Below are 11,396 nucleotides of genomic sequence, written 5' to 3'. Positions count from 1 at the left end.
TATGTTTTACAGTTCTGTAATACATAAGGATACTAAGGATATGAAATGATGAATCTTGGGAGAGAAAAAAAAAAAGTTAGAACTTTCAACTGTTATATACTCAAAGTAGTATAGTTAAATTACCAGCTGCACTGCACCCATAAAATCGCAAAAATTACAGAAGTCACTTTTAAGATGAGAAAAGACTACTTAATATATTCCACAGCAATTTTAAAAAATTTATTATACAAGTATAGTTTCAGAAATGACTGTCAAATGAACAGTAAGTTCTGAAAGTTGTACATCAGGTTTAAAAAAAAAAAAAAAGAAGATTGTCTTTTAAGTAGAAATCACAATAAATTAAACACCTTTTGAAGGTCTCAAATTGTGAACACAAAGGATTTTTTTAAATTTTGCAATATGTGAATTTCAATAAACATTTTATTATTTTTATAGTAAGAAAGCTAGTCTGATGGTAATATTTTGATATGAAAGATTTAAATCTTTAAGATCTTGCTAAAATCCAATTCTATGCAATAAAATTTATCTTTTTAACTAAAAATTTCCTATGCTCCAATTCTTGCAGTACATGAATACCAGTACCTTGACTGCTTCAACAGTAATGCAAGACTATTATTTCTAATCACTTGTTAGAAAATAACTGTATATTGCACAATCTTTAACCAATGATTAATAAATTTGCCTGAAAATTCAATTTAACAGTGCTATTATCTTCATCTGTTTTCTATGGAGATGGCCATATATAAGAAAGACTGATAATAATCTCATTAAGAATTTTCTACTAACTTGGAGAAAAAAAGAAAAAAAAACTGAAACAAGTCATTTACCTTATTAGAGTATATGATTAGTTTTTAAAATATATGATAATATTTGGTGATGACAGATAACCACTGACCCACACAAAGAACAGTTCCACTGTAATATGTTGAACACATACAAACATGTACTAACACATGACACTTATTTATAGAATTTAACAACTGTTACAAACAAAACAAATATGATATATGTTCAGAATATGAAATCAAGAGCAAGATACACCATATTTGTAATGCAGTTGGACACAGACTGAAGTTAGTTTTATCTAGTGCAATAAAAATAATAATAAAAAAAAACTTTCAAAATCACTCTTCAGTAGTTATCCAATTAAGCAATTTGATGTGAAAGCTACAATGCTAGTAGCCCCTGTCTGCACAACTAACAAATATGGGAAGGATTTCATAACTTCATATAGTATCTGTATATAAAAACAATATCAACAATGTGAGTTCGGCACATAATCTTATAAGTGCTTTGTAATTAATAAAAACTACAGAAGTTTTGAACTATGAGATTATTTAAAAAAATGGTGATAACTTCTAAGTACCAAAAATAGCATCTCTTTTCCTTGTTAACATACTTAAAAATTTAATATAATTTATTTTTCATATAAATGAAAATTGAATACAATTCAAAACTAAATATTTCTTTTTCTGTTTTTTTTTTTTCTTTTTCAAAATGAAACTGCTCCACTGCTCTGTAAATCAGCAACAGCAGCATGTATGTAGCAAGGTCAGAACACCCTTTACACAATCTGGAACACCTGCATATTTAAACTATTAATAGTAAGGTGACAGAAATTCATCCATCAGAATAATGAAAATAACTATTAATAGTAGTATGACAGAAATTCATCTGTCAGTATATTTAACTGCAAGTTGTAGCATGTTTCCAAGACATACTAAATATTTCTATCAATCTTCTCCATTTGGTTCATCAATCCTATCACTTTCCGTAACAAGTGCCCTTTCCAAAATCACTCTTCCTTCTTTGTATCGTTGATTTTCTTCCTTAGCAAACTCATACATCCAGCCAAGTTTAGTATCACAATTTTTACAAGAAACATCACGTACCATGTGTCTTCCAGTCAGCATAACACGGTCTTGAACTTCACTATAAAATTAAATTTTGTGCATATAATTCAACAAATAATAAATATCAAGTATCTTTATAAATTAATCTCTGAAATAAACTATCAACTACTTACAGTGCCAATTCAGTTTAAACAGTTTTAACATATGCGTCGTTTAATAAATTTTTTTCTACATCAACTGCCTGAAAAGGCTAAAATAATTAACTTCTGCAGTTAAGAAATCCTAATGAGGTTCACTTACGGATCAAAACTAGTTAACTAGAAGGAGACCTCCACATTGCTTGTAAGGAACGTAGAGAATTGACAAGGGACTGAACTTCTTTGGTAATTTGGAACTAACCAAGCTATATTCTATACTGGTATAAGCCAGACAAATGAAATGAAACATCATCATCATACCAGTGAGGCACTAATATGACATCTGATCATGTCACACCATGACCTCACAATTTTCAATAGGAACCAGGCAAATAGTGAAAATTCAGCTATTAAAATGACCTCAAACATAATGGAACTGAAGATAGGCACCATCAACATAATGAAAATCAATGGAAAAGAAGTATAGCTAGCAGCAAAATTACAAACAAAAATACAGTAGACACTGCTTATTGTAATCACTTTGGTTCAGTCACTTTTCAATAACCGGCTGATAACATTAAGCAAAGGATATAAAAAATCGCTCATTTATTCCAATTTATTTTAAAAACTTATCTGGTGTTGTCTGTCGTGTATTTGAACATAGTAATTCATTAAAAAATTGTTCATGCTCATAATGCCTTTCGAAGTTTGTTGCTCTATGTTGCACACCGTGACGAAGTATTCGTAGAGCTTCTTGCATCTGGGCAATATTCTCTTGCTACTCTTGCAATTTCCACCTGCTAAACCAGTGTTTCTCAAAGTGTGGTACATGTATCCCCAGGGGTATGTGGCAATTTTCAGCTATGCATCATTAATGCATGGAATCATCATTAAGAAAAAAAGAATTATTTTAAACGTATATATTTCTCAAATTATATATCATGTATGAATTCTCCTATTCAAATTGTGATAACTGTTTCGTATGAATAGTATGCAAATTTGTGGGCAATCACTCGTGAATCTTCGTATATGAATGTACATTGTGAGCCTCCAACACTGTCTGCAACAAAGTGAACGCCACATTGGCAAAGATGAAGTCATGATAATGGAGAATTTGACGTGTTTCCATCTCTTCATGAATTGCTCACAAATTCAAATGAACAAATTGATGATGATGTGAAAATTACTATCATGCAGCATTTACAAAACTTACAAATGAATCTAAAAAGTATTTCCCTGAATTGGACATTAATATTGATAAGATACCCTTTTTATGCCAAAGGGTCTGTCACCAATAGAAGAACAACTTTCAGAACTAGTTTCTGATGGTTTCCTAAAAAATAAATACAACGAGAATAAGTTATCATTTTGGCTACAAATATAGAATGAATTTTCTGAATTAACAGATAAAGGCTCTACAGTTCACTTTTCCATTTCCAAGTTCATATCTGTGCAAAGCTAGATTTTCAGCCTTGTAGATATTAAGACGAAGAGAAATCACATTATAGATGTCAAACCACATCTGAGATTGAAATTAACAACTATAGAGCCAAATTTTGCTGAATTTTATCCCACCATAAGCAATTTCACTCCTTTCATAGATGATAAATTATTTAAATTAAGTAAAAATTTATAGTATCTATATAAATTTTGTTCTATTAAAAATAAATTTTTTTTTTCTTTACATCTAAATTCAAATAAAATAGACATTTATAATGAAATATACCAGGGGTGTTCAACCCATCGATCGTGGCGCGATTTTTGGTAGATCTCTTGTGTATTCCTCCTTACTTACAAATTTAATTAAAACTGAAAACATAATATTTTATTTATCATTATTTTGTATTATTTTTAATTCACTTTAAGTGTATTGCTACTGTTTATTTATTTTTCGTTAAAATTGTCAAATCAGTAATTTTCTTATAAGTCCAGGTAAATTAATTAATTTGGATCAATGGAAGTCAAACAGCGAGCTGAGTGAATACTCGGCTCGTGTTTTGACTTCCATTCCATATAAGCAAAGTGTAAAAACTCAATTGTAGCTTAAATATTCCAAAGCACATTACATCAATTTTTTACTTAGGTTAAGTCCCATGTGAATATTGTAAAAAAATAAACTTTGTCTCGGTATAGTTTGTATTAGATGTTTTTGTAAATAACTCTTTTGAAGACTAACTGTATATACTGCTTTAGTAAGAATATGTTAGAGTGTTAAAAACAAAGGCAATGTTTTTGTCGCCGAAGCTATACATGGCAGCATTAGAAAGATTGTTATTGAAACTTGTATGTATGAGAAAGGCTTGCAGGCTCTAAGTGTAAACATCTCCGAAGTCAGTCAGAAAGAATTCAAACAACTTTCAGATGGCCGGCAACTTGCAATCAAAAGAAAGCGGAGGAGAACAAAAGGCGTGCCGAACTTGAAACTTAAAATGAAAGACTCATACAGATTTTTTGGGAGTTGCCAAACTTCATGCGAGATCTCAGAGGAGGCCTAATAAAAAGGGACCGACAGAAGGGGTCCCGGTTCCAGAATTGCTGTCAGAGAGGAGTCCGCCTGGTCCAGAGTCGCCGTCAGAGAGACTACCCGGATCCACGTTGCTTGAGAGAGGAGTTTCCCGCTTCCAGAAAGGAGCTTCTCGGTTCGAGACGTCGCTAGAGAGAGAGAGAGAGACTACTTCTAGGCAGCAGAAAAGGTTTCAAATTGCCAAAAGGAAGAGTTCCAATTGCCGGAGAAAAGCTTCCAGGCCAGGTGAATGTCAGACATTCACCAGTGTGTTGTCATTACAATTTGATGAATCAAACGACTTCACTGATATTGCTCAGTTAATGGTATTTATTCGCATGGTATTTCAAGATTCTTGAAGTAAAGAAGAACTTTTAAAAATTATACCATTATTGGGAAGGACTAGGGGAGAAGACATATTTTCGGCATTCGATGAATTTGTGAAACAACACAAACGTCTGCTTTTTTTTTAACTTGTGTCTATTACTACTGAGATGATGGTGCTCCTGCAATGATAGGTAATAAATCAGGCTTCATTTTATTATGTAAAAACGATGACAAATATATAGATTTTTTTAACATACCACTGTATTATTCATCAACAAGTACTGTGTAGTAAAAGATTAAACACAAAAGATGTTTTGGATATTACATTTAAAATTGTAATGTTCGAGGAAAAGCCCTGCAACTGCAGTTATTTAAATTACAGGCATATGATGATAGGGAACTTCTGTTGTACAATAATGTTTGCTGGATAAGCAGCAGTCAATTTTTAGAAAGATTTCTTGTATTAATTAACAATATAAAAAATTTTCTTGATGAAAAAGGAGATATTTATCCACAAGTTAGTCATAAAAGATGGTTGTTACACTTATCATTTTTAGTAGATTTCTGTACGAAATTAAGCAATTAAAATTTAGAGTTACAAGGTAGAGATAAAAATTTAACTGACATGTTAAGTTCAGTAAAAACTTTTCAACAATACTTACTTTTATTAAAGAAAAATATAAATGACTGCGAATTTAGACATCTCCCATATTTATTAATATTTTTTTGAACAAAATCAAGAAATGCTTCGCTATGATTTAAAATAATTTATTCGTGAAATAGAATTATTTGAGGAAGAAATAAATTCAAGATTTAAAGATTTTAATAAAACTGAAATTATTGTATCTTTTATCAATAATCCATTTCAAGAAAACTTGAACATCACAGAAATTTCAAATAAAATTAGTCGGCTGTTTGATATAAACCAAGCTGAAGTAGAACTTGAGATAATAAACATTCAGAATAGTTTACATTTAAAATCAATAAACAATGAAGCCATTTGGAAGTATGCACATGAAAAATTCCCAATATTAACTGATATTGCCTGAAAAATTCTGTCATGTTTCGGATCGACATACTTGTCAGAATCCGCTTTTTCAAATATGACCATCATAAAAAATCAATTAAGAAACCAAATTACAAATGATCATTTGGATGATTGTCTGCGATTGGCCACTTCTTCATATCAACCTGACTATGAAAATAATGAAAATTTAAGAACGGGTACATGGATATCTGAAGTTTGGGAAACACTGTGTTAAATCATCCATCAGTAGGGGTGAAATTTTCTTTGCCCATTGTTTTTGCAAGTTTTGCTTTTTGATGCATCAAAGCATTCTTTTCAAGGACATTACTAAACGAAATTTTAAATGCTGATTAAACTTGAGTATCCTTACCAGATTGTGCTCTCTTTTGATCCATGTTCTCATTAGTAAGGGCTGAAGTTTCAGTGTTTGATCTGTTTTTTTAAGATCTCACACAAGAGTGGTTGTGAAATTTTTAAATGTACAGCTGCAATATGCTGACTCATTTTGGGCAACTTATCATAGCGCTCCAAAATTCTTTTCTTGAAAAGATACATCTTTACGTTTTTTTACTTGCTTCTGCCATAATGCTAAGGACTGTTTTAATGAGCACTTAAAGTCAAATTCACTTATTGAAAGAGAGCACGAAAATAAATTTGAAAAAATCACAATCTGACTGTATTTATGTCCACCTGCATTTGCCTGGAAGATTTAAGATTTAACAAAAAATAGGATTAAAAGAAGATTAAGACAAAAGTCAGATTTCGACATACGTTCTCTGTCAAATTCCTTCCTGATTAATCCTTAAAGTTTTTAATTCTGAGATGCAAAAGGCTAAACATTCGAGGATTTTGATAACAATAACGGAAAACTTTGATTATAATTAGACTGATTATTTTTAATTCATTTTAAATGGTGTTGGGACCGACTGATTTTGATAACAATAGCCGATTGATAATGTTATCCATGATCACAATAAGCAGATTCTACTGTACTATGATATGACAACTGGCATTACCAGGACAAAGAAGACTAAGCTAAGTAAAATACTTCTAAATCATAATATATCATGTTACATTTGGGCACAAGTGATGCGGGAGGGAACAGAAGAAGTAGCAAAGTATTCAACACTAAACACAAAGTTAAACTTTTTGAATGGCAGGCAATTTTAAGTAAAGTGAAATGGGCAGATTTTAAAATGGGAAAGTGGACAATCAGACTTTGTGACTATAGTCCCACAAGAGGTTCTAGTAGGAAAGAAATGGAGAAATTTTTAGAATCAAGAAAGCATACTGATGACAAACAAAATGGAAAACTTAGCTTTAGCTCTTTTGCCTCTTCTACTTCTTGAGTCCAGTAGGGAGTTGTGATTTTTCTATCCTTGTACACAAATTCATCACATAAGTCCTTGAGTGAATGAATTGCTGCTTTCTTCAGATTTTGCTATTAGAGATTGATGGCTTGTTTCTTAGAGGTTTTTAAATTCCATATTCAAGTCCCAATGATAAAATCTGAAGAAAGCAGCAATTCATTCACCCCTTGGACCTATATGGTGATTTTATCTGCAAGGATAGAAAAATCAGAATTCCATGCTGCATCCAAGAAGTAGCTTTTCTGGAAAAGCTATTTCTTTATTCTTAGAATTGTTTAATTATTGTTACATAATTGCTAAAATTCACTCATAAGACATTTTTTTTAATAATTATTGACAGAGGACATTGTTTTTTGATTGTTCCATTGTTTAAGTAAGAAGTGAGTAACACAATTTCAATGTTCTTGTAGAGAGGCTTATATGCTGGTTAAACATGATAACTAATAATTAAGGAATTGACAGTGTACACCAGAAATATAAATTAAATAAACTTTAATATATACTTTCCGATATTTCAGTAAACGTCATGTTGCCATCTTCTTGGGAACTTAATACAAGTGCACGCAAGTATTACATAACAGCAAATGAGAATCAAAGCTAGGAAGCTACTAAAGTCCTGATGGTGCCCCCTGGCAGGCTATATTGATAGTTCTTGGCCTTTGGGCTGAAGTTCTTCTGATAAATGTTTCCCAAATTTGGGGCAGTCTCATGCATCCGAATTTATTGAGGTTTGGCATATTCTTAAGGGCTAAGGCTGATTCCATGAAGAGTCTTTCATATTTGAATTTGCTGCGGTGTATTACTGTGGCTTTCTTCCATCTTATTCTGTGGCGAGTATCCAGAGCATGGTCCGCAAGCCCAGAATGGCTGTACTGGTGAAATCGGATGTAGTCCTTGATATTTGCTGAGAAATTCTGAGATTCTGATATTTGCTGAGAAATTCTGAGATTCTGATATTTGCTGAGAAATTCTGAGATTCTGATATTTGCTGTCCTGCCTGTTTGGCCAAAGTAGGACAATTTACAGATGCAAGGGACCTGGTATACACCAGGTAGGTCTAGGAGAAGTGGTTGGTCTTTAGTGGAGCAGATAAGGGATGCCAATTTTCTATATGGTCTGTAACAAGTGGTCAAGTCATGTTTTTTTAAGATTTTGTTTTATTTTTTCCGAGGTGCCTCGGATGTAGGGAATGGCGATGGATTTAGAGTAACCTTTTTTGTGAAGGGGGGGGGGGGGTAGCCATTGGCTGAGAAAGTGTCACAGATGTGATTTAGTTCAGTGGTTACGGCTTGATCATTTGAACAGATTATTTTTGCCCTGTTGAAATGTGTCTTAATAACTCCATATTGTTGTGGGGGGGGGAGGGTGATGGGATTGTCGGTGAATGTATCTGCCTGTATGGGTGGGTTTTCTATAAACTGAGAAAAACCAAGGTTCCATCAGGTTGGTGGGTGACTAGTGTGTCTAGGAAGGGGAGGTTATTGTTTTTCTCTTTTTCCAGGGTGAACTTGATTCTAAGGTGTTGGTTGTTTAAGTGTGTTAGGAAGGAGAGGAGTGAATCTGGGCCATGTAGCCAAATAGCGAACACGTCATCAATGCAGCAAAGCCATATGGTAGGTTTTTGTGGGGCTGAGTTTAAGGCTCTCTCTTCAAAAGTCTCCATAAAGAAGTTGGCCAAGGGTGGGGAAAGTGGTGAACCCATGGCTGTCCCCTCTATCTGTTTGTAGAATTTTTCCTGAACGAAATAGCCTGAGTTCATTGTAAACTGAAATAGGGCTGAGATATCGGGAGGAAATTTAGCTTGGATTAGCTCTATAGTTTCTTTGACATTCGTGAATAAGGAGGAGACGTCAAAACTGACCATTATGTTGGAGTGCAAGGTTTTCGATACTGGCTTTGGAAGTGGGCCGAGTTTTTTTTATGTGTGATGGTGTGTTGCCAGTATAGTGTGAGAGCGTTTTGGCTAAATGCTTGGCTAGTTTGTAAGTGGGGAAATCAATGCCATCCACTATGGGACGTAATGGCATATTTTCTTTATGTATTTTTGGGAGCCCATATATGCGGGGGGGGATCTAGAGTTATATGGTTTCAGTCTGTTGGTAATCTCCACGGGCCAAGAAGTGACCTTCTTAAGGAGCCTACGGAGTTTTCTAATTTGAGAGTTGGTGGGACTGTATTCAATAGGGAGGTAAGTGGCTCGATCTAATAGTAAAGCCTTAAGCTTACCTGTGTAGTCATTAAGATTGAGTACCACAGTGGCGTTCCTCTTATTCACTTTGGTGATCACTATTTCTTTGTTTTTCTTCAATTCTTGTAGTGACTTGTATTCACTAATGGATATGTTGGTTTTTGGAGGTTTTGCTTTTGTGAGAATCTAATATCGTTGGCGATGTGGTTTGGAAGGTGGCGAATCCCACGTTCAATTTGGATCATTAATTCCTCGGCCAGTAATTTCTTAAGAGCAATGGCGAAGTTGTGACCACGTGACAGAGCGTTGAGTGTTTCAGCCTTCAAGATAACTGAAGAAAGGTTAACTACAGTGTTGGTTTGTAGTTTAGGTTTGGACGCCGAGTTCTTTATTAATTTATCAAACTTGTTGATATGTCGGCTCCGTATTCATTCGAATTCTTTATTAGTCGCTGTAATCTGTTCAAATGATCAAGCCCCAACCACTGAACTAAATCACATCCATGACACTTTCTCAGCCAATGGCTATCCCCCCAAAAGAATTCATCCACAACCCCCCCCCCCCCTTTCACAAAAAAGATTATTCTAAATCCATCACCATTCCCTGCATCCGAGGCACCTCGGAAAAAATAAAAATCTTAAAAAAACATGACTTGACCACTTGTTACAGACCATATAGAAAATTGGCATCCCTTATCTGCTCCACTAAAGACCAACCACTTCCCCTAGACCTACCTGGTGTATACCAGGTCCCTTGCAGCTGTAAATTGTCCTACTTTGGCCAAATAGGCAGGACAGCAAATATCAGAATCTCAGAATATCTCAGCAAATATCAAGGATTACATCTGATTTCACTAGTACAGCCACTCTGGGCTTGCAGACCATGCTCTGGATATTCGCCACAAAATAAGATGGAAGAAAGCCACAGTAATACACTGCAGCAAGTTAAAATATGAAAGACTATTCATGGAATCAGCCTCAGCCCTTAGGAACATGCCAAACCTCAACAGAGACTGCCCCAAATTTGGGAAACATTTATCAGAAGAACTTCAGCCCAAAGGCCGAGAACTATCAATATAGCCAAGCAGGGGGCCAAATCAGGACTTTAGGAAAACGGTAGCTTCCTAACTTCGGTTCTCATTTGCTGTTATGTAGTACTTGCATGCACTTGTCTTTGTACTAAGTTCTCAAGAAGATGGCAACGTGACGTTTGCCGAAATATCGGAAAGTATATATTAAAGTTTATTTAATTTATATTTCTAGTGTGTGCTGTCAATTCCTTAATTATTAGTTATCACGATTTCAATGATAGTACTAATAAAGAATATTTCAAAGAAGAAAAAAAGAAAAAGTAGAGCACTAGTCTCAAAATAGTTGGGAATTACTGGTCTAAAAACAACATGTGATATAGATAACTGAACATTTAAAGACTATTAAAAAAAAAGTATCTGAACTGGATATATGCTTATTTATATGGTATCCAGCTAGTGTAGTGCACACCAATAAAGATAAACATATTCTGTTTCATGGCAATTTTATGTTGAAAGTACAAGCAAAATGTGTTTGTATCAAGTTGTTTTAAAGTTAGCAAAGCAACTATGAAGCATATGAATAATTGAACATATGCTGACATACTGCTGCTATGGGATTCCACTGATTTAAACATTTAAATCTTAATTCTACAAACTGAACAAATCAACGGAATCATCACTGTGCAATTTCATATGTCTCATCTCGAAACACTTGAAATTTCTCAAAATGTATCCACTATTTCACAAAATAATGTGAAATTTTTTTGCTTCAGCCCAAAGCACTCACATACAATTACTTATTGTATGTAAGTGCAATTACATACAATAAGTAATTGTATGTGAGATATGCAGAAGAGGCTGGAAAGTCCATAGTTATGAGTCTCAAATTGTCCTGAATTTTTTGACCAAAAACAGAATACCATGAGTAGAGCAACCTTTATGCTGGCTCAGTACAATGTTT

General features: G+C 33.8%; 1 protein-coding gene across 1 annotated transcript in view; it reads right to left on the bottom strand.

The window, feature by feature from the left end:
* Positions 1-204: 204 nt before the first annotated feature.
* The window catches only part of LOC150102432 (protein yippee-like 5), a 59,553-nt gene continuing 48,361 nt past the window's right edge, over positions 205-11,396 (bottom strand). Inside the window, exon 3 of the mRNA XM_090398652.1 lies at positions 205-1,932. Within this exon, the coding sequence (XP_090254778.1) occupies positions 1,734-1,932 (199 nt within the window). The 3' untranslated portion in view covers positions 205-1,733. The remainder of the gene's footprint in view (positions 1,933-11,396) is intronic.

This window comes from Typopeltis vanoorti, chromosome 10 (assembly GCF_054136105.1).
Source record: "Typopeltis vanoorti isolate ZY-2024b chromosome 10, IOZ_Tvanoo_1.0, whole genome shotgun sequence".
Lineage (NCBI taxonomy): Eukaryota > Metazoa > Arthropoda > Arachnida > Uropygi > Thelyphonidae > Typopeltis > Typopeltis vanoorti.
The sequence above is the reverse complement of the archived record's forward strand: the minus strand, read 5'-3'. Positions and strand labels throughout refer to the sequence as shown.